This window comes from Cucumis melo, chromosome 10, assembly GCF_025177605.1.
Source record: "Cucumis melo cultivar AY chromosome 10, USDA_Cmelo_AY_1.0, whole genome shotgun sequence".
NCBI lineage: Eukaryota > Viridiplantae > Streptophyta > Magnoliopsida > Cucurbitales > Cucurbitaceae > Cucumis > Cucumis melo.
The window spans coordinates 25,458,545-25,482,842 of NC_066866.1; the positions used below are offsets into that span (position 1 = coordinate 25,458,545).

Sequence of the window (24,298 nt, forward strand, 5' to 3'; positions counted from 1 at the left end):
TGTCTGTTAGGTTTATTTTGATGTTTTGCTTAAGTCATGTACAATTGACTCATGCATATATGTGTCTTGTTCAGGGTTTTAAAGTATAGTACTTGCTAAGATTTTCTATAGAACCCCTTTAGTAAGGTTGTCCATAAACGTGTCATAAAATGTTTTCCTCTGAAGATTTGGTGTTGAGTTAAGAGTTGCCTTATTTTATATATTAATAAATAGTATAAGGTAGAGTAAAGTTAGTTCCAAGTTAAGTTGGTTAGAGGGTGTCGTAAAAGGGTCGATGCTTACTAGCTTCACACCTTTTCTCGAGCAAGAGAAAAGGCTGAGGAGGGGGTGCGACATAAGGAGTAAGATATAATTACATTGGTAAAATAGTAACTTGACCCAAATGTAATTGCAAACAACTTTTGAAGGATCATCTTACTTGTAATAGTTATATAAGTGGACAAAAAATATTATGCAGTTCATAAAAGAGCAACATTGGATCTTTTGCCAGCTCCTTTGGGGGCATATTAGTCTTTTCACGTCCTTTGAAGTCTCAAGTCATTTATATGACTCCTAATAGCTTCACATCAACCCCCAATGATACGTAACTCTTCAAAATGTATGGTTTGCTCAAGAATTTACAATTTCAATGTGGTTTGCTCGAGAATTTACAATTTCAATGAGTTAAACACTTCAAACACAACAAACAAGACAAATTAAAGACAAAATAGTTCCTTTTTCTTAGAGTTATAAAACACCTTCAACCTAAACTTTGCTCATTCTTCAAACACAATAACAATAGGAATAATTGATCGGAAATGAGTGACTCTTCATCTCAAAGGGAAATATAACATATTCACAAAGATAAATTTCCAAAGTTGCAATAGTAAGAAAAGAAAAGAAGTCAGGAGCGAGGCTTTTCAAGGCAAACCCTCAATTAGTAATTCCAATTGAAAGGGCATTATCGTCCAAAATATTGATTAGGTTTAAACTGCAGATGGTGTACGCAAAAATACCACAGCCGCCGTAGACAAAGCTGCATATGCTGTGTGGGAAAATCTGGAAGGCGAAGTTTCTCATTTCCTTTCACTGCCGCCGTAAAACAGTTCCATACTCCAATCACTTCCTCTCTTCCACTTTCCTCCGCCTTCTGCACAACCAACTCCACAACACTCAAGCTGCATTCATGGCGGCCAAACACCCCAAAGACGAGACCTACCTCAGTACCACCATTCCCAAACGCATTCAACTTTTTCAGTCAATCCAAGCACAGCTACTCGCTGATCGTTCTTCTCTTCCCTCTCATCCCATCAAGTTAGTAATATGTGCCAATTTTTTGACTATGCTTGGTTTTATCAATTCCGTTTCTTATATTTGATTATTTTCCTTTTAGGATCACCTTGCCTGATGGGACGATGAAGGAGGGTCAGAAATGGAAAACCACACCGTTAGATGTAGCAAAAGAAATCTCCAAAAGTTTAGCTGCAAACGCTTTGATTGCTCAAGTTGATGGAGTTTTATGGGACATGAGCAGGCCGCTGGAGAACGATTGTGAACTTAAACTGTTCACCTTTGACAGCGACGAAGGGCGCGATACTTTCTGGCATTCAAGCGCTCATATACTCGGTCAGGTTGATAGTCCTCCAAATCTATTCTGGTGCAGTCTATCTGAGCTCATTAACTAGAACCGTAACCCTGTTTTATTTATTTATTTATTTATACTTTTTTCTCTTTCCTGGGTTTAGTCGCTTGAGATGGAGTATGGTTGCAAGCTTTGCATTGGACCCTGTACCACTAGAGGAGAGGTAAATATATTTTTTCTTTTGCGACAATTTAAATATCATTAGCTAAAGAATTAAACAATTAAGCAATGGAAATGGAGGACAGAAGCCAAACATGAGCATATATCTCAAGTCGTTAATGCATATCCACTTGACCCGTAGGTCAGTGGATGCCATTGAACCCTAAAAAACAATAGAAATGGAGGATGGATATTCTCCCATAGTAAAAAATGGGTCAAGAATTTTATAAAATTTTGGACATCACAGGCCGAAACAAGGGTCTTCTTGGATGAAAGATCCACATCTTCGGAAGAAAAAGTTGTAGAACTCTCGAATCTTGAGGGACCTATAACCTTCTTCTCTTTGATTTAGATGAACCCTCCTCTGATGTGTTCCTGGCTAGTAGTGATGAAGTGTGATCAATGAAATTTGAACCGAGCAATTTATTTTACCAGAATCATTTCTTGTACCTTACCATCCCCCTCTTTAAGGATTAAACATCCACAACAAGCTTCTTACATATGATTTAGTCTAGGGAAGTATGGCATAACGCACCTGACCACATTTAATGAACCGTAAAAGATATGTCACCCTATAAATCTTGTAGGAAGCTTTTAGTTTCAATAGGATAGCTTAACAACAGAGCCATTTAGAAATTAAGTTGAGTTCCTCAATCGAACATTGCCTATATCAAGGGTGATAAAGTTTTAATGTTGTATTTGACTACCTTAGCTTTTATGCTTGTAGTAAAGTTTCCTTATTGATTAGTTGGATGTTGATGACAGGGATTCTATTATGATGCTTTTTATGATGATTTAGGCTTGAATGATGATCACTTCAAGCAAATTGAAACTGGTGCCATGAAAGCTGTATCGGTATTGTTTTCTCTAAATCTCTTGGCAAGGAATTTGAACCATAGAGCATATTTTTTTCTATAAATGCATATTTTTTTATCTATTCATGAAATATCTGATTAATTAGAAACTCATAGAGCATATGTTTTTCTCTTCTTTGCCAGCGCTTTACATATAGTATCTATTCATTGAGTGATTAGCGGTATTAATTTTCTTCCTTTCCCGATGAAGTATTTAATAATCTAGTTTCATGCATGAAATGTCATCATTTCAAAGGATACTTAATGTTGGAGGAATATGATGAAACTCTATCCTTCTTGATATTGAATTTCCTCTTCTTTATTGATTCAAGACATTACAATGGGGAATTGAGTAAACTCAATTCCTTTTTTTCTCTACTGACTTCCTCTCTCTCAAGGAATTACGGTAAAACTTCTTCACTAAAATTCTCTGCCTTCTCAACTCAATTCCCTTAGTATTTATACTAATCGTGCTGGCCTCTAACTAACTCACATGTGAAAAGTATGTGATGTTGTGCTACTACAACTAATATAACTAATTTCAACTGCTGTAACTAATTCTTCCTTCGGCTGGAAACAAATCTAATTGGGGTCTATCATTACTCCCCCCTTTTAGATTCACCTTGTCCTCAAGGTGAAGAGTGGGGTACAAGCGATGCGTTTCCTCATATGACTCCCAAGTTGCCTCATGTAATGGTAATCCTTCCCATTTGGTTAGGACTTCCCACTGTTCAGCCTTGTTTTGTCCATACTCTTAAACTTCTTCAGGAACCGATTTCCATTCAAATTTTTCAGTAATGTGCTGGATTGTAGGTTGTGCATTTTCATGTGGCCCGATTACTTTCTTAAGCTGCGACACATGGAACACCGGATGAATGTTGGTAGTATGTGGTAACTCGAGTTTATAGGCCACAGGTCCAACTTTCTCCAGAATTTTATAAGGGCCAAAAAATTTTGGAGAGAGTTTCTCATTTTGCTTTCTCCTCAAGGTGAGTTGTCTATAAGGGCGTATCTTTAAAAAGACGAAATCTCCAACACAATATTCTACATGTCTTCTTTTTCGATCAGCATAGTCTTTCATCTGTTCTTGTGCTAGGCGTAAATGGTCACGCAGAGCGCTTAAAATCTCATCCCTTTCTTGTAACATCTCTTCAACTGTCGAGTTTTTTGATTGCATACTGCCATAGGATAGTAAGGCAGGTGGTTTTTTGCCGTAAACAACTTGAAAAGGGGACATCCCAATGGCCCGTTGAAACGTAGTATTATACCAGTACTCGGTCCTGGGAAGCCATTTTACCCATTCCTTTGGTTTTTCATTGCAAAAACACCTAAGATAGGTTTCAACCCCTCTATTGACTACCTTTGTCTGCCCATCGGTGTGAGGGTGGTAAGCCGTGCTCTTGTTTAACTTTGTTCCCGATACTTTAAATAGTTCTTGCAAAAAATGACTCAAAAAGATTGTCCCTATCTGATACAATGGACAAGGGGAACCCGTGCAATCTCACAACTTCCTTTATGAACAAGTCGGCTACCACTTTTGCGGTAAAGGGATTTTTAAGGGGCAGGAAATGATCGTACTTACTCAATCTATCCACCACTACCAAAATCACTTCAAACCCATTAGCCTTTGGTAGACCTTCCACAAAGTTCATGGATATATCATTCCAAATGGCTTGCGGAATCTCCAAGGGTACTAATAGTCCAGCCGGGGATAAGGCTAGTGATTTGTTTCTTCGGCATATCAAACATTCCTCGCAATGCCTTTTAATATCTGCTTTCATTCCTTCCCAATATAAGTCACTAGATATCCTTTTGTAGGTTCGTGAAAACCCTTAATGCCCTCCAACAACAGAATTATGATAGGTGTCTAAAATTGCGGAAATTAACGAGGAGGTTTTGGTGATCACCAACCTATCCTTATACTTCAGAACATCATTCTGGAGTGAATATTTGCTGTCCTGCTGGTCTTTCAACTCTCTTAATTCTGTTATTAATTTCTGGAGTTTGGGATCCTGATATACTTCTTTCTTGATTAATTCCAAGTCTACGATCACCGACATAGACAAGCCTTTTAATTCTGTCTCGGCTGGTATTCGAGAGAGGGCATCTGCTGCTCGATTTTCATTACCTGGCTTGTACACGACTTCAAAGGAGTACCCCAAGAGTTTTGCTATTCAGTTTTGATATTGAGGTTGGATAACCCTTTGCTCCAACAAAAACTTCAGGGACTTCTGATCAGTTTTCACCTTGAATTTTCCTCCCAATAAGTAGGGTTTCCAGCGTTGGACGGCTAATACTACAGCCATTAATTCCCTTTCGTACACTTGTCGGGCTCTATCCCTTAAGGCTAATGTGTGACTGTAGTATGCGATTGGTCTCTTCGCCTGAATTAGTACTGCACCAACACCGTAGCCTGAAGCATCGGTTTCTATTTCAAAGGGCTGACTGAAGTCTGGTAGTGCCAACACTGGAAGAGATGACATTGCCTTTTTAAGCCGTTCGAATGCATTCTCGGCTTCAGCAAACCATTTATATCCTCCTTTTTTTTAACAACTGAGTTAATGGGGCTGCAATGGCTCCATAGTTTTGTACAAAACGTCGATAATACCCTGTGAGTCCCAGAAAACCTCTAACTTCTTTGATGTTTGTAGGTTTTGGCCACTTAGTAATCGACTTGATCTTCTCCGGGTCTACTTCAACTCTTCCGGATATAATATGGCCTAAATATTCCACTTTTTGTTAAGCGAAACTGCATTTCTTCTTGTTCGCGTACAACTCATGTTCTCTTAGTACGGACAACACTTTTCTCATATGTTCCCCATGATCGATTATATTTTTACTGTAGATGAGTATGCGTCAAAAAATACTAATACAAATTTTCTAAAAAAGGGCTTAAATATTGTTTTCATTAACGCTTGAAAAGTGGTTGGTGCGTTGGTTAGCCCAAAAGGCATGACTAAGAACTCATAATGGCCCTCGTGAGTTCTAAAAGCCGTTTTTTCAACGTCCTCATCCACCATTCTAATTTGGTGATACCCTGACTTTAAGTCGATTTTGGAGAACACAGCCGTCCCACTTAATTCATCAAATAATTCCTCAACCACTGGAATTGGCAATTTATCTGGAATTGTTGCGTTATTCACAACCCTGTAATCTTCACAAAAGCGCCCATCTTTTTTCTTCACCAGTAAGACAGGACTGGAGAAAGGGCTGTTGCTGGGCCTTATAACTCCTGATTCCAGCATTTCCTTGACTAGTTTTTCCATTTCTTCCTTCTGTTGAAAGCCATAGCGATAAGGCCTTACGTTTATAGGATTGGTTTCTTGCTTCAAGTGTATTTAATGTTCTATTTCCCTTCTAGGAGGGAGTTTTTCTGGCCATTCGAACACATCCTCAAATTGTTTCAACACCGTGCTCAAGGAGCTGTCGGTCTCAATCTCCATGTCTGCCGTATGGAAATCGTCATTGACTGGTGTCACAAGTTCTACTGCTCGACATTCAACGAGGAAACCTTCGTCATCCACTCCCCAAGCTTTGATCATATTCTTGAGGCTGACCCTTGCTTTAGTCAAGCTTGGATCTCCTTGATTTTTGATAGGTTTTCCTTCAACGGAAGAGGTTAGCAATAGGTTCTTCCAGTCCACCGTAGTTACCCCTAAGGAGTGGAGCCACTGCATACCTAGTATGATATCAACCCCACCGAGCTCCAAGGGTAAAACATTTTCTTTAATTGTCCAGTTCTTAGTTCTTCATACATATTTCCAGCTCTTCACAAACTCCTTTACCTTGGACAGCAGGTCCTGAGCCTAGAATAACACCGTAGTGTGCTGTCTCTTTAATTTGGATAAGCAATTTCTTGACTAATTTTTCAGACACAAAGTTATGGGTCGCGCCGCAATTGATTAGTATTATCACTTCTTCGTCCCGCAGTTTACCTCTCACCTTCATAGTGCCTGGGTCATTCAAGCCTACCACTGAGTTGATTGAGAGTTTAACAAAGGTGGTGGTATCTCCTTTGACTTCTATCTTATTCAACTCTCCCTTTTTTACTTCTTCTCCATCGACAATCTCAAGTTCTTCTTGATCATTTGTTACTACAAACATCCTTAACTCATGATGCTCCTTCATTTACACTTATGATCGACTGAATACTTCTCATTGTATCTGAAACATAAACCTTTTTTCTTTCGGATTTGAAATTCTGCATCCGATAGTCGCTTATATGTCCCTTCTCTTCGATTTTCACCTTGGGCAGGGCTCCTCAAGGTGATTGTTATAATAGGAAATGCGGTGTTTCCTTTGGTTTCTCCAGTGGTATTGTTGGTGGTCTTCTTTCCTCCAAGTGTTTGAACAAAATTTTTCCCGTCGGAATACCCATTTAAATTTGCTTCCCTTGTGAAATTCTCTCTGTTTTCCACTAGCTGGGCTACCTCCATCATTTCGGCTAAACTCTTCGGTCTACAGAAGGCGACTTCTGCTCTAATCCAAGGTAGCAATCCATTCATAAAAGTATCCTCCACTACCCGTTCTGGTAAATCGGATAATGGTGCGACGAGCTTATCGAACAGGTTTCTATATTCTTCTATAGAGGATTCCTGTTTGATGCGTAAGAATTGTGCGCTGATGGTTTCGTCCTTACTTAATCTAAATCGCACTAACAATCGTTCTTTAAGGTTCGTCCTGCTTGTGAATTTATCTCTTTCTTCTTGCGATCTAAACCAATTTAACGCTGGGCCGTCGAAACTAACAGTAGATACGAGCACTTTTTCAGACTCGGTTAGCTTATGGATTTGAAAGTACCTTTCGGCGCGGAATAGCCATGAATCCGGGTCTTCGCTAGTGAACACAGACATTTCCACCTTCTTGAACTTGTTTCGATCACTGTAGTTTTCATCGGTTTCGCTCTTTCTTTCATTTCGGTCGTCCCCGAAATTTTGCTTCGATTCCTCTGTTTTGCTCGATGAAGCTTCATTCCCTTTTCGTTTATCGTTTTCGGCATTTCGCGCAGATGTTTCTATCGTTTTTTGTTTCATCGCGGATCGTTCCCACGCATTTGTTTCCATCATCGTTAACAACATTTGCTGTTGCTTTTCCGATTGCAGTCGCATTAGCTCGAGATTCTTCGATATTTCGCTCAGGCTAATTTCGATCACAGGCACTTTGCTTAGTTCTCTTTTCATCTCAGCGATTTCTTGATCGATCATCTCCAGACGTTCTTCAATGCGTGTCTGCACCATTTTGATGCTTCGGATCGTCGGCTCTGATACCAATTTGATGAAACTCTATCCTTCTTGATATTGAATTTCCTCTTCTTTATTGATTCAAGACATTACAATGGGGAATTGAGTACTCCCAATTCCTTTTTTTCTCTACTGACTTCCTCTCTCTCAAGGAATTACAGTAAAACTTCTTCACTAAAATTCTCTGCCTTCTCAACTCAATTCCCTTGGTATTTATACTAATCGTGCTGGCCTCTAACTAACTCACATGTGAAAAGTATGTGATGTGCTACTACAACTAATATAACTAATTTTAACTGCTGTAACTAATTCTTCATTCTGCTGTAAACAAATCTAATTGGGGGTCTATCGGAATACTTCCATCTGTTTGTTTTTGGATGTCACTGGAGAGACTGGTTTAATCTGTTTCTTTTTAATTCTCAGGAGAAACAACCTTTTGAGCGCGTTGAAGTTACAAGGCAACAGGCTCTTGAAATGTTTTCAGACAACAAATTCAAGGCAATTGAATATCGTCATAAAAATTTATATTTCATATGACAATTGAGAACTGGAGTTCTTATGTTCCTATTTTTGAACGATGTTTATCAGGTTGAAATCATCAATGACTTGCCAGAAGATAAGACTATCACCGTTTATAGATGTGGGCCCTTGGTTGACTTATGTCGTGGTCCCCACATACCAAATACATCATTTGTCAAAGCATTTGCTTGTCTTAAGGTAATGTTTAGACCGAGATTTACAGTTGAATGAAAATTTTACCTATGTTCTTAAAAACACATGTATACGCGCATACATGAAGAGATTATAGTGATCATGATTATACAACATGTTTATAAAGAAATGATTATGAAACATGTCCGGTATATCTTCGTGTATACATGGAGATTTTAATGGGGCATTTTCGGAGTTTTCCTTCGGTTCATGGCTTAAAGGAAATGCTAACAACACGCATCATAAACCCATTTATTGACCTATTGGTCCTAGTATCATAGTTGACTGAACAGCAACCCATAATTACGTTGAAAGAGTGCTACTAGAGTTATCTTTGAGTTGAATTGGATAAAAGAAGACAATATAACTTCTAAAGAGACGAGAACATATTTTGTAGCTTTTGAGCGGTTGTACAACACACTGCCCCTTGTAGTGCAAATTACGTAAGAACTTCTCCATTTTTTCTTTTAGTACTATGAAAGTGGGGTGTGTGGTATTATTATAGACCTATTTTTGAGTGCTCAGGTGTTCTTATCTTATCGCTTTATATATATATTCCTTGTTTTCGATAATGGAATGTTGAGTGTTTCTTATTTATGTCTATATATTATGATGCTGTAAGACTTGACAGTTTGAAATTTTAGGCATCATCAGCCTACTGGCGGGGAAATAAAGATCGTGAAAGCTTACAAAGAGTTTATGGGATATCATATCCCGATCAAAAGCGTTTAAAGGTGTTTTTGGTAGTTTTTTGTGTCATTAGCCCTTGTAAATTTTGCTAATTCTATGAGGATTTGTTGAGCAATTGGGTTATGAATGAAAATTTAAAATGATGATCTGATTACAAGTGGGGAGGTCAAGTATTACTTGATAAGGTTAAGTTTTTAATTGGCAAGTTAAGTTTCAAATATGTGTTGTTTTTGTTCCTTGCAAATAAATGGCGTTACCTTCTTTTGAAATCGATCTCTTTGTGTAGGAATACCTTCATTTTCTTGAAGAGGCAAAGAAGTATGATCACAGGTTATTGGGTACAAAACAGGAGCTTTTCTTTTGTCATCCACTCAGGTACGTGCTTGAAGACACAACGTTCATCCCCATGTCATATAACTGTTCTTGTAATTCACTTATCAATTTTAGCCCAGGAAGCTGGTTCTTCCTCCCTCATGGGGCTCGAATCTACAATAAATTGATGGACTTCATGCGAGCTCAATATAAGGATCGCGGTTATGAAGAGGTCAAAACCCAATGTCTTGGTCCTTGTTAAATAATTTCCATGTATCTTAGTAACACTTTTTAGTTTTTTCTGCAGGTTTTGTCACCAAATATGTACAATATGCAACTATGGGAAACTTCTGGGCATGCTTCAAATTACAAGGAGAATATGTTTGTATTTGAGGTTTGGCCCTGAAATGATATCTAATAATTGGAGGCATACTTGTTTTGAAAAAAGAACCATATAGCCTGAGAAGATATAAGACTCTTCATTGACTTGAATATTAAAAGAATAATAATTATGGAAGTTCCTAGAGAGTGTAAATTCTCCAAAAAAGGAAAAAAAAAACTCTTATCGAAGTCCCAAGGTGAGTTTAGTTTTGTGGATTGTTACATTTTTCCAGCTAAATGAACCAAAGTAATTCACTCATCATTCCCATCCTAAGGTCTTCCTCTTTATAAAGAAATTGCCTGCTTATCCCCATTAGTAAAACTGTACTTACTGGTGACAACAATTCTACGGAATCACAATGTATCTCCTCATTCATGAAGGGGCATACCCATTTTGCAAGGAGATTCAAATCTTTCCTTTCAACTTATTGTTAGGTATCTAACACAATAATTTTTGAAACGGAGACAAAAATCGTTTTATTAATAAGAATTCAGAGTACAAGAGAGTTATACAAAGAGAGCAACAAAGAAGTCTAAAATAGGGAAACCTCGGGGATCAGAAGGTGCACCCGGGCATCTCAACCAGGTTGACACCTCCTTAGCACCAAACACCATGTCCTGAGCATACAAAACCAAAACTTGCAAAAATTAAATAGTGTCCAGCTTAATACAAGGGGGGGCTAGAAGATAATAAAGAACCAGAAGGAAAATCAACAACCAGGAAGGCCCAAAAGAAAAAAAAAACTTAACATAAAACACAGAATTATAAGGCAAAAATGGAGCAATCCACCAAGGCTTCAGAACACTAAAGGAGGTTTGCTGTGAAGAAACTTCAGACTGAGTAATCTGCAAACTGTAAACTGAATCAGCAACTAACATGCAGGTTGAGAGAAACGCAGTTCAGTTGAGGCAAATGTCTTGAATGGAATAATTTCAAACTCCTTATTTAAGGAGCAACAAACTGCTGCATTACGATCTACTGAATGAACAATTCCTGCGTGGTCTTATTTTATCGTGGGAAATTCGTTGATTACGCTCAAACCGTAATTCGGCGAGGAGAGCTTTTGACAAATTTTTTCATACTAAACATGATTTCTTGGATAAAGACGGGCCCGTCAGAAGTTGAAACACATTAGCGCTTAGGGATCGATCAAAAACCCAATCAAAGTTGAACAAGGAAAATATCCTACCCTAGCAGTAGGATGAAAAGATGAGGAAGATCCTCATTAGCCTTCATACATAGAGGACAAATCGAAGGAAGGGGGCATCTGTTAGGGGATTTCTTTTGCAAGATTTCTGAATTGTTAAGGGACCCGAAAACCACAATACAAATCAGGATGTTAATTCTCCGTGGGTTGCTTGATTTTTATATAGCTATAAAAAGACGTTTATTCATCGGGGAGACAGTTTTTAAGTGAGCCGAAGAGACTTAATAGTGAACCGGCCAAGGTGATCAATGGACCAACATCTATAATCATCGAAACTATTCATTTTTCCAAACAAGAGGAGGGATAATAAATGCCTTGTACCATCCAGACCCGTCCACAAGCTTCCATGACAATCTAGAGAGCTTCAATGACGGTTGGAAGTGGCATGGTATGTCAAGAATGTTCTAGAGTCATTTGTATAAGGGTAAATGCCTTGTATCATCTAGAATGTCCCATGCCGACCTTCTAAAGCCCTAGATCGGTTTTGAATGCCTATAAATACTTGTCTATAAATACTTGTAATGGGCCTCGGAATGAATCAAGGCTTTTATACACTCAAGCTCTCTCATTATCCAAATTCTCTCTCACTCACTTGCCTAACCTTTCACGAATTCTAAGTGCTTTATTGCACTTACTTTCTTCCACTGCCAAATTCATTCATAGTGCTTGGTGCACTAACCTCTCAAAGGCTTACTTGGCTATGTGGGCGTGATATTTAGCTTGAAGCATATGCTTGCTTAGCTAACATACACTTTGGAAAACCAGCTTAATAAATCAATATATTCAAGCATTCAATCATCAAATCATGCTTTAAACATTTGATAACAAATCATGTTTAGAAAATTAACTTAAAATCATTACGTCACTCGTTGATTTTGATCTCCACTTCTTTTCCTCAAAGTTTTGAAGACCTTTCTTGACTTTTTTCTTCGGCAGCACTTCGCAACAATCAGACTTAAATTCTAATCTCTTGAAAGTAATTTGAGTAAACGTATGAATGGTTTGTATGAAATCTTATATATACTAATCCTAAGTTGGATTAGTCATTTCTTAAGTTCCTCCTTAAGCTGCTAGCTGCTGAAATTCTAAGTCTTTGTATGTCTAAACATTTGGATTCCAATTCCATCAAACACTTAACTCTTAATGATCTCGGCCAGAAGTGGCCCCAGATCAACTCGAGATCACTAACTAGACCCTTTCTTGTCTCTAGTCTCGGCCAAACACAACCCGAGATTGCCTCGAGATCCTTTAAATTTCCTTCTCTGCCTTTAATCTCGACTGGACTCATGCCCAAGATGGCCTAAGATCTTCTCAGACTTGCTTCTTTTCTTCCAATCTCAGTCGGACTTGGCCCGAGATTGCTCGAGACTCTACATTTCTCTCCTTTCTTCAAATTTCGGCCAGACAAGCATTGAGATTTTCCCTAAGATCACACCTCTTAAGCATTTTGTCCTTCGTCTCGGCCCAAGCAAGCACCGAGATAGAGATTGTCACGAGATGAACCTTCTGTCTTCAGTCTTGCTTAGGATTCCTCAAGACTGTCCGAGATCCTTACCTAAATTGCATTCAGTCTTTCCTTTACCTAAATCTTACAAGTCTGAAATGTTTCTATAAATTTTTTACACGAATCGTTGGGCAAAAGAGTGATTCTAATTGTTCTTTAAAAGGGGAGGTACCAACCCAAAGATTTGTTCAAAAATCGATTCTACGATCGTTGCTGAGTTTAAATAAGGCTAATGAGTCCACTGACCTCCAAACTCTAGTAATGCTTACCCAAGGACTCCTTAGACTGTTATCGGACTTTCCTTTTGTAAACCAGTCAAAAGTCTCTTTACCATGGATGCTTCTAATTATTTGCCTCTAAAGAGCTAATTTTTCCATTGAGAATCTCCATCCCTACTTAGCGAGTAAAGTAGTGTTATGAACTTCAATTTCACCTAAGCCGAGACCCCCATCTTTTAAAGGTGATGAGACCTTGTTCAAATTTACAAGGTGGTTAATTTTGCTACTAGCCAGTGGTGGATGCAGAAATTTGATATAAGGGGTACTATATAATAAACACACTAAAAAAGTTCAAATATTGAAACTTGGAAAGGTAGGACTCGAAGCCACAACTGTGGGGGCACAACCACTACACTACAACCATTTTTTATTTCAAATTAAGCATTATTTAATATATATTGTAATCTAACACTTCAAAATTAATATTAAAATACAAAATCCGATAATGTGAGGAGGGCACGTGCCTCTGCTGGCCCTTACATAAATCCGTCAGTGCTACCAGTATAACCTTCTTGAAAGAAGTTCCTCATGATTTTCTCCAAAGTGGCAGCCACATTTTCAGGGATTGAAAACAAGGATAGATAGTAGGTGGGAAGACTAGCCAGAATTGAATTGCACGAGGTATGTCTACCACCTCTAGAGATGTTATATCTTTTCCATCTATCTAATTTCTTGTCGATTTGATCTATAACTTGTTGCCAAAACTCCTTTTGCCAAGGGTAGCCTCACAAGGGGAAACCTAAATATAAAAACGGTAGCTTTTTCGCCTTGTAACCTAAAAGATTTGTTGTTTGAACCAAGTCATCCTCAACCACATTGGCACTGCTAAGGGTTGATTTCTCCCAATTTACTTTCTGCCCTGAACACCATTTGAATAGCCTAATGACATCCTTAAGCTTTAGTAGCATCTTCTCATCATACTTACCAAACAGGAGAGTGTCATTGCGAATTGGAGCAATGGAAGATGGATCCTTGATTTGTTGCAATTTCGTTTGTGTTTGCTCGGGATGACATTCAGAAAGACATTCTTAACATCCAGCTAGTATAGAGGTCAATCTTTGTTCACAGCAATAGATAGCAGGACTTTAACAGTATTCAACTTAGCAACTGGAGAAAAAGTTTTTGAATAGTTAATACCATAGGTTTGAGTAAATCCCTTTACCTTGTGTCTATCAAGAGTACTATTTGCTTTGTATTTGAGAGAGAACACCCATTTGCATCCACAGTTTGTGTCCCTTGGGTAGAGCACAAAGAGATTTCATCTCTTCCATTCAAGACACTTTAAAACAGTGTAGATATTTTTCGGTATTATGGTAGAGTCAGGAAAGTAAGGGCACTGAACTATGGAGAGAGATTATCATAGGAAACATAGTTGCAAATGGGATGCTTAATACATGACCTGGTACCTTTTCTCAGAGCAATGGGAATGTCAAGAGAGGAATCATATTCATTAAGTTTTCCTATATGACCTTAATCTGCTTTATTGTTACTGGTTTCTGTTCTGACCTCAGTCTCATCACCACTATTCTTTTCTTCCACATTTTTAAGAAGAACATCAGTTCTGTCATTCTCACTTATCGAATTATTAGTACAAGATTCAGTAGGATTTTCCATACCTTGATCTCGAGGAGGTTCGGAGTCTTGGACTGGAGCCGGCGACTTAGCAGGAGACCCGACTTCCTTTCTAAGATTCCTCCTATAGTAGGTTTTTCAAGCAACATGATTCGTAGGTAGGATTGTGTAATGAGGATCTGGGCTTGGTATGGTAATGAGAGTAGGACTGATAGACTCTTAGGATATCATCCAGTTAGAGTTAGACTCTTGATAGAACACCAACTGTATATTGATATAGTATGAAAATTGCAAAGAAAGGACTGATGATTCAATCCTTGAACAACGAACTGTAATAAAATTGCAGAAAATCAAGAACAATTAAAAGGAACCCTATCTCTCTGCCCTTCTTTTCTTTCAAGGAATGTTGTAGACTTCCTCAACCAAAAAATCCCCTCCCCCATCTTCCCTCATCAACTTTTTATTTGTGACCATACTCCCATGTAACTACCTAAATATCTAATTACTCTTATACCCCTGCCCTATACTAATCTAGGTATCTAACATTACCCGACCCTTCAAAACACCTTGTCCTCAAGGTGAGCTTACAAATATGATCACAAAATTGACTTTTTTTTTTAATCACCAACCATACCCAGTGGTAGAAAGAAATTTTCCCCTTAGCTTCAAAAAAAGAAAAAAAAAGATTCTTGGCACCAATAAGGTCTATTGACTTTAGCTCATGGCTCAGAATAATTTTCCTTCGGCTCATAACTCAAAATAATTTTCCTTCAGCCCATATATCAACTCAATGTTCTTGAATCTTCTTCTTTTTTTTTTTTTTTCCAAACACTTTATCCTACTTAACCATATGCATATCATCACCAAGTATTTAATTTTCAAACTCTTCTCCCATGGGTTAGGCCTATAATCAATTAAGCCCCATAATAAAGACCAAAATCATATTGCCGCCCGTCTCATTTTTGGAACCCTCCTTTAGGCACATTTTTCTTCTCTCCCATTTTTTGGAACTCACCACTCATTTCATCTACAACATGATGGTTTATTTAGAATAAGTTGAAGCCTACTTATAGTAAGACCCAAGATTTTAGGGTTTATTTCTCTTGCCCTAACCTTTTTTCCCATCACTTTTTGCCACATCGTCGGTAGCATCATGTGGGCAACTTCTCCATGCGATTCACCCTAATTCCAAATCAGTTTCTTGGACAATCGTAGATCATCACTTGCCGACGTTTTCTTTCTCCTTCGCATCCTGACGATTGTCGACGTCTTCTTTTTCCATCGGACAACTTCGGACCTCTTCATTCTCCATCGCAACCAACCATTTTCTGTTTCTTAAGCAACAACTTTTTCTTCGTTAGTCTTCGTTTTGGATCTCATCAGTAATTCTTGCCAACCTTTCCTAATCGTTTCCTGTTTTATTGACAAGGATCGTCCACCGACATCTACTTCCCTCACTGATTTGAAATGCAATAACCTCTGTCGCAATTCCAACCCATCCTTGAATGCATCGTATTCCTCCGGTGATTGATAACCATCTAAAGTGCTCCCAACAGAACTACTTACACTAAACATTGACAACTTGAACTTGTTTCGATCGTTCTCTCTCTTCAATTTTTATTCTGAACTTGTTTCAATCACTCACCTTCTCTTCAATTTCTATTTTCTTTGTTTGTACTTCGTTCTTGGTTCTTTTTGTCGATGTCCTTTCTCCGTGGACTGTGCTCTTCGTCATCGATATTTATTTTTGTTTCTCAGCTTGATCCTCTAACTTCTTAGTAATCTTCTTGCTCGTCTTCGATCCCTCAATTATTTCAAGTATGGATGCTTCACCTTGCTCTACCTTATTCTCATTCATCTTTATTCGACTGGATGAATCTTCTTTTTCTCCCGTCGTATATTTCTCATGAATCATGCCTTCAATATATTTCATTAGAGAATCTTCTTCGATTTCTCTCCTTTTCGCTTCTTCCTTTTCCATCATTTCAACCAACTTTAACAACTGCTGTTGGTTTTCCTCAATTTGAATCTCCCTCTGATCAATCTCCTTTGCCAAGAACCTCAAAGTTTCTTCGAACTTCTTAGCCATTTCCCTCTGTTTTCCCAGGTTCGATGCTTTGATACCAATTTGATAGAACACCAATTGTATATTGATATAGTATGAAAATTATAGAGAAAGGACTGATGATTCAATGCTTGAACAACGAACTGTAATAAAATTGCAGAAAATCAAGAACAATTAAAAGGAACCCCATCTCTCTACCTTCCCTTTCTTTCGAGGAATGTTGCAGACTTCACTCAACAACAAAAATCCCCTCCCCCTTCTTCCCTCATCAACTTCTTATTTATAACCATACTCCCATGTAACTACCTAAATATCTAATTACTCTTATACCCCTGCCCTATACTAATCTAGGTATCTATCATTGCCCGACCCTTCAAATCACCTTGTCCTCAAGGTTTGCTTACAAATATGATCACAAAATTGTTTACAGTTCACTCTCCCCCGAAGATGGCTAACGACAAAGAAAGGACGATCTTCGAGAAAGGTAACATCCATGGAGACAGTATTTACGGGAAGATGGATGAATGCATTTATAGCCTCGTTGATGTAGAGGGTAACCAATAAAAACACATGCCTAAGTCGGAGAGTAAACTTAGACGGGTTAGGGCCATGGTTATGAACATAGGCTGTGCACTTGAAAACCCAAATAGGAACATCAAAGATGAGGCGGGTAGAGGGATATGACTCTTTAAGACACTCTAAGGGTGTCTAGAGATGAAGGACACGAGAAGACATTCGGTTGATAAGATGGGCTGCAGTTAGAATAGCATCACCTCAGACATAGGAAGGAAGGGATGTAGACAACATAAGGGAACGGGCGACTTCCAAAAGGTAACGGTTTTTGCACTTGGCTACTCCATTTTGTTGGAGGTGTAGGCGCAAGAACTTTGGTGGACAATGCCTTTGGAAGACAAAAATTCATTGAGGTGTGATTTTGGAACTTTCGACCATTGTCACTCCTCAAAATAGCAATCTTTGTATTGAACTGCGTTTCTACGGTGTTATAGAAGTCTTGAAAGACAGAGGTGACCTCAGATTTGTCAGAGATAATAAAGACCTAGGTAAGACGGGTATGATCATCAATAAAGGTGATGAACTACCGTTTTCCAGATGAGGTTGTTATCTTGGATGGTCCTAAAACATCACTATGAACAAGAGTGAAAGGATGTGTTGGTTTGTATGGTTGTGATGGCAAATAAACCCGATGTTCTGCCCGAATTCATACATCACAAGATAAGGTAAACACATCAATTTTAGAGAAGAGATGAGGAAATAAATGTTTCATAATATTATAAATTAGGGTGGCCTAACTGAAAATGCGACAACATACATTCTTGCTCAGAGGTAGTAAAATAAGAAGATAAAAAACTAGTCCTAGAAATGCTACTAGAAGAGGTATCATCATCAAGGAGGTAGAGTCCCCTACTATGTCGGGCAGTACTAATCATCTTCCCCTAGCTAAAGTCCTAAAAAGAGACAGAATTAGGTAAGAATATTGCTTTGCGGTTTAGCTCATGAGTAATCTTGCTTATAGAAAGCAAATTATAAGCCAGTCTGGACACATGCAAAACATTATTTAAGAAGAGCCCTGCACGTGGAGAAATCTTCCCCTTTCCAACAATGAGGCCAAGAAGCCATCCGCTATTCTAATTGTTTCATTGCCAATACTAGGAATATAAGACACAAAATGTTCAGAGGACCCGGTTAAATGATCTATGGCACCAGAATCCAGAATCTAGGGGTTCTTTCCATCAACACTAATAAGACAGAAGGATCGAGGTATACTAGTTTGGACAATGGCACCTAAAGTAGCGGGATTGTGATCAATCTGGTTTTTGTGTGAATCAGGTGGTTGAGAAGGTCCAATAGACTCACTCACATACACCTGCCCTGAGTTCTATTTGTTGCTGGGATGCCGTTTCTTACCTCTTGGGGGACGACCATGTAACTTCCAACATTGTTCTTTGGTATTTCATTGTTTTTTGCAATGCTCACAGATAGGAATTGGTTTTCCATTGTGCTTGTCATTGCCACTGGTAGAGGACTTCACACTAAAAATAGTAGAGTCAATAGAGTAGGAGTTGCATAAGTATTCATTGCACTTGTGCAATCTTCCTTGAGGTGGATTTCAGAATAGACTTCCATCAGAGAGGGAATCAGTCTCTGGCCTAGTATACGCCCTCGAACTACATCAAACTCAGGATTAAGACCAACAAGAAAGTCATAAATCCTGTCAATCTCTTCTATTCTATTGTATTGCAAACCATCACTGGGATCTCTCCAGATTAGTTCTCTGCATAGGTTCATTTCCTGCCAGATAAGAGAAAGCTTATTAGAAAAGGATGTGACATCCATGACTCCTTGCTTGCATTCATGAATATGCTTCCTTAGCGTATATAAGCGAGAGACATTCTGACGTTTGGAGTAAAGTGTCTGAGTCGTGTCCCAAATGTCTTTGACTGTTGTAGCAAATAGTAACGGCTTGCCAATCTGGGTTTCCATATTGTTGATCAATATGGATCGAAGAATAGAGTTCTTTGTCTTCCAGTATCGTTCTTGTGGGCCGCCTGGTGGAGGCGAGGTATTTCTTCTGTCAGAAAACCAAATTTATGTCGTCCTTCAAGGACCATCTTCATTGACTGAGACCATGAAAAATAGTTATTGCCATTCAACTTGTCCCCTGAAAAATTAGTCACATAAGGAGAGGATAAAGTAAGGAACGAGGTTACTGGATTCTCAAAATACATTAGTGCAGAAGTATTGGATGTTGTCCCTAAGTTAGCCCTAAGTGTTGTAATTTGTTGTCGAAGCCCTTCCAATTGCTGTTGAGCTATTCTCGATGAAGCTTGCACGTTAGGGTTTGAACGTGCCGAAGGTTTACCAACCTTAAATGTTGAGTGAATTTGAGTATTCTTAACATCGAGATGATAGCTTAGGTCAGTGGGTGATAGGGTATTCAAATTTAACGGCAGAACCGGTAGTTGCCGGTCGGAATTAGGTGGCAGTACACAAATCGGGGCGTGGGGAGGAATATAGGCGTGTGGTGGTCCAGCGACGGTGCGTGAGGGGTTTTCCGCAGTGCGGATGACGATAGGTTTAATGGGAATTAATTTTCCGGCGTTTTTTTAAGGCTGCAGAACCATTCATCCATGGCAGCACTCATCAAAGCATCGACGGCGGTGGCAACGGCGACACTAAAATTGTCGGCTATCTCCTCTGTTTGATTTCCATCATTGGTTGTGTTTTCTTTGGTTTCTAGGGTGTACTTAATGTCCCACTCTGAGACCATATTGAAAGTAGAGACAAAGGACACACATCGGTTTACGTGGAAACTCAAGAACGGAGAGAAAAACCACAATATTTTGTTTTATTATTTTCTTGTAATTATGCTCAGTTTTCCATGAATATTTTTTCTATGAATAAAAAATCTAACACTATCTTGTCCATTTGTTGTACTCTATTCCTTTTAACTCAAATCTTATCTATCCTTCTGGTATTAGCTTTTGTTGAAGAAACAAGAACTACTGGTTACATGGTTACTTTTTCATTTTTAAATTGCAATCCATGGGTTCTGCAAACTGTGTGAGCATGTGTGATATTCTTCAGTATGAATTTCTTCACATATTTTGGCAGAGTGAATTAATCGTCCCATATATGGCCATGGAATGCTTGGTTTGAGCTCATTTTTAAATTATTGGACAGATAGAGAAGCAGGAATTTGGATTGAAACCAATGAATTGTCCTGGTCACTGTTTGATGTTCCAGCATAGAGTTCGTTCATATAGGGGTAAGTTCACGTGCATTCTTGCAATTATGTAAAGCTGTTATTTTTCTTTTTTGAAACTCTCCTAGTCAGTGTGCAACGGCAGTTGAATTAGCACCCACTTCAAATCTTCGCATTTTAGTTATGTTCATTGAATTAGCACCCACATTTTTAGCTGTTTTTTTTATTTTTATTTTATTTTTTTAAAAATTTATTTATTCCGGGATCCTCTCAATCGGTCATTTCATCCTTTTGATGCCTTTTGATCTGCAGAACTTCCTCTTCGATTGGCTGATTTTGGGGTTCTGCATCGCAATGAGGCTAGTGGGGCATTGACTGGATTGACTCGTGTGAGAAGGTTTCAACAGGTATTTCTAGATCCTGGTGTTTACATAGAACTGTGCTAGAATATAATATTTTCAGTATCTCATAGTCTAGTTTTGTGCTGTCTCTCTACCTTGGTCCTTAAGGTATGTGAATTGTTTCAGGATTTGCATGTGTACATCTACTTATCAAGGTCCAACTTTTTTGCAGGATGACGCTCACATTTTTTGCAGGGAGTCCCAGGTTAGTATTATTTAATTGATATACTGACAATATTGCTTGTGAAACTATTAAGATTTGCTTCTCTGTTGTTGTCTTGTGTTCATTTTATAGATAAAAGATGAAGTAAGGGCCGTCTTAGAATTCATCAAATATGCTTATAACATTTTTGGGTTCACATTTGAGCTGAAGCTATCTACGGTATGTAGTTCAATATTTGAGCATATTACTTTCATCGTTATCTCTGAGTGTAAGTTGTTTAAATTCTTCAATTCATATAGTATTGATTCCCTTTTGACCAATTGGAGATATCTTTTCCAACTTCTTTTGCTTGGGGCTTCCGTCCCCCTCCCCATTTGCAATTTTATATATCAATGAAATTGTTTTTTTTTAATTAAAAAATTCTATTTCTATGGGGAATTGGTGACAAGACATATATTTAATAATTAAAAGAATTTTAATTACATTCGTTCATTTTTACTCTCATTTGACTTGAATTCCAGCAGTATTTTTTTGGTTAGTTAGGATGCCTTCCACTTTTCCTCGATCATTCACCTATTTATTAAATTTGTGTCTTGTTAGAACTTATTGTTGTTTTCTTGTAACTCAGGAGTGAAAATATATTAGAAACGTTGACTTCTTTTCTTTCTTGTTCGAAATAATACTGTCTATAATGCCTAACTTTGTGGGTATTGAAAACATGAAACCTTTAGGCTTGATGATTATAACCCATCATTTCTGCACTTGAGTGACATTTTCATGCACTATCATCTGATCTTTGTTGTATATGCTAAATCTTAAAATGAAAACATGAAATCTTTGTCGACAAAGGTGATTAGTAAAAAAAGAATGGCTCTCTCTCTCTAAACTCAATGATCTCAACTTCCGGTTTATCTTTGGTCACCCCATCCTCTCAACTCCGATCATGAACCATCAATCTCCAAAGATTAAGAACTGACACGATGTTGTAAACTTTTTCGTTTGAGATTTAAATCAAGACTCTTGCGTGCAGTTTTGACACAGAAAGAAATTAGAGTTTGCGGAATCAGAGAGACATCGTTGCTCTTTGCTCAACTCTCAATCCATGTGCTTTTTTATTCTTTACTTGTAAGAGTGTTTGCTTCGAATATTATCTCTCCATTTTGTTATAAATATTTATTATTATGCTGCAGAGGCCTGAGAAATACCTTGGTGATTTGGAAACGTGGGAGAAGGCTGAAGCTGCACTTACAGAAGCACTGAATGAATTTGGGAAACCCTGGCAGGTACTTCTAATATGGTTGAACCTACTTAAAGTTCTTCAATTTAAAGAACCCTATAGTTTTTAATTAAAAAGCAATAGTTTATAAAATAAATGAACTTATCTTTTTTCTTTATTATTCGGGATTAATATCATTTCTCGCAATAATTTATTTTATAATAACAAATAAAAATTAGATTAGTTTAGCTTTTATTAGAACGTCAATTGAATCGACTTCTCATGCTATTTAATAATATTTTTACAATTGAATTGATATTAATGAATAATAACTAACCTGAACAGAAGCAGCGACACACGATATTTATATATTTTATAGATTTATATTTTATATGTATATAATCTGTTTACTTTTTTTAGCTCTTTACATCTTGCATGGTTTTTTTTTTGAAGTCTTACACCTGCCTACTTGTAATGCATATGATACAGATCGATGAAGGTGATGGTGCATTTTATGGACCAAAGATAGATATTAGTGTATCTGATGCATTGAAAAGGAAATTTCAGTGTGCAACCCTCCAGGTATTGTGCTTATATTCCTAATCTGTTCCCTTGTTGGTTACTTGTGCTTAATGCAACAGCAGAAATATAATACAAATTTTGAATATTAATTTGCAGCTGGACTTCCAACTTCCGACACGTTTTGAATTGTATTACTCTGCAGAGGACGAGGCTAAGAGGGAACGCCCAGTTATGATTCACAGAGCTATCTTAGGTTCTGTCGAGCGGATGTTTGCTATTTTGTTGGAGCACTACAAGGGGAAGTGGCCTTTTTGGCTCAGTCCACGTCAAGCAATTGTTTGCCCTGTATCAGAGAAATCCCAGTCCTATGCAATGAAGGTAGCGCATGTTATGAAGTATTTAATCTATTGGATTGATTTTTTCACATTTCCATCTGCTTTTCTAAGTCAATGTTAGTATTAAAAATTTTCGGCAATGATGCGCCAAGGAACTACTTAGTAAGAAATTCATTTCCATAAGAATTGAGTATGCCACGTGTCTTGTTTCCTATAATGTTATAGTACGTGTTTACAGACCATTGCTGTTTTGTAGGTGCGTGATCTAATTCATCATGCAGGTTATTTTGTTGATGTGGATGTGACAGACAGAAAGATCCAGAAGAAAGTGAGTCCAACCTACTTTTGCCCTTATAATTCTTTCATGATTTTGTGTTTAAGTTTGTGTATTTTGTAATCGCTATATGTAATTTCTTGCAGGTACGAGAAGCACAGTTGGCACAATATAACTACATACTGGTTGTTGGTGAGGAGGAGGCCAACACTGGACAGGTTTTTCCATCAAATCTTTAAATTTGAGTAAAATTTGTTGTCTTTGTAGAAAACAAGATATTAGCCTATTTATTGTTCCTACTTATTTTTTCTTCTATTGCTCCGTCCCTCATCACATTTTCCTTTTTTAAATTGAAATTTTTTTAAAGAAGTTTTTAGATCGGTTGAATTTATTATATTATTTTTGTAATTATCTTTTTAAACGGTATCTAAGTATTTGAGTTCTTGGCAGGTGAGTGTTCGAGTGAGAGATAAGGCTGATCATTCAGTGATGAGTGTTGAGAGCTTGCTCAACCACTTCAAGGAAGAAGTTGCAGCTTTTCATTAATAAAATTTATTTCCGAGGCAAACAAAGGCCGTAACTACCAAATTTATTTAGGTTAATCGATTTTTCTTTTTAAACAATACAGAGGGTGATTTTTCAAGGGGAACTCGATCCTTACAAATTCTCATGGGTAAGTTTGAGTTTGTATTGCTTTTCAGTAGTTTTTCCCCTCAAATCATCAATACTGTTAAGGGCAAAACCCTACATTTTCATGAAACAATGTAAACAAACAGCTTCTGAACTTATTAATTTCAACGAAATTCAAATCCTAATAAACAAATGCAGTTACTGGAATTGCACAAATTTTACCATAAATAGTATTTCGGAACTCACCAATAAAACTTTGTTTTTGGTGCTCATTAACTTTTCCAGTGTTTTTGAACGTAGGGCACCTAGACATTTAAATCCTGCATTTACAGATTTCTAATATTTTGAATCTGTTTTATTTATTTATCTATTTGTACTTTTTAATTAGGTTGGTGACCGGTGCCCTTTCATGGGGTGTGTTATTAAAGAGTAATAAGT

The 24,298-nt window shown here is 37.7% G+C and overlaps 1 protein-coding gene across 3 annotated transcripts; it reads left to right on the forward strand.

Moving 5' to 3' along the window:
* The first annotated feature begins 949 nt into the window (after nt 1-949).
* On the forward strand, nt 950-24,067 carry LOC103499347 (threonine--tRNA ligase, mitochondrial 1). 3 transcript variants are annotated; one of them, XM_008462335.3, is made up of 20 exons: nt 950-1,293; nt 1,373-1,610; nt 1,725-1,784; nt 2,546-2,635; nt 8,298-8,372; nt 8,463-8,591; nt 9,230-9,319; nt 9,562-9,650; nt 9,723-9,819; nt 9,895-9,981; nt 20,298-20,382; nt 20,632-20,726; nt 20,893-20,925; nt 21,016-21,102; nt 22,074-22,166; nt 22,589-22,681; nt 22,778-22,999; nt 23,213-23,284; nt 23,377-23,448; nt 23,681-24,067. In XM_008462335.3, the coding sequence occupies exons 1-20, from the start codon at nt 1,022-1,024 to the stop codon at nt 23,774-23,776; spliced, it is 2,175 nt and encodes a 724-aa protein (XP_008460557.1). In that variant the 5' UTR covers nt 950-1,021; the 3' UTR covers nt 23,777-24,067. The 3 variants fall into 3 exon arrangements, with proteins under 3 accessions (XP_008460557.1, XP_050946817.1, XP_050946818.1); XM_051090860.1 differs by lacking the exon at nt 9,230-9,319; XM_051090861.1 differs by lacking the exon at nt 23,681-24,067 and having other exon boundaries at nt 23,238-23,284.
* The last annotated feature ends 231 nt before the right edge of the window (nt 24,068-24,298 follow it).

What these genes read in the sequence shown, in the direction of transcription:
- LOC103499347 (XM_008462335.3), top strand. Translation starts at nt 1,022, where the DNA reads ATGCTGTGTGGGAAAATCTGGAAGGCGAAGTTTCTCATTTCCTTTCAC. An exon ending in GTGCCATGAAAGCTGTATCG is followed by an intron (nt 2,636 to 8,297) that starts GTATTGTTTTCT and finishes TTTAATTCTCAG; the next exon opens with GAGAAACAACCTTTTGAGCG. An exon ending in TAGAGTTCGTTCATATAGGG is followed by an intron (nt 20,383 to 20,631) that starts GTAAGTTCACGT and finishes TTTGATCTGCAG; the next exon opens with AACTTCCTCTTCGATTGGCT.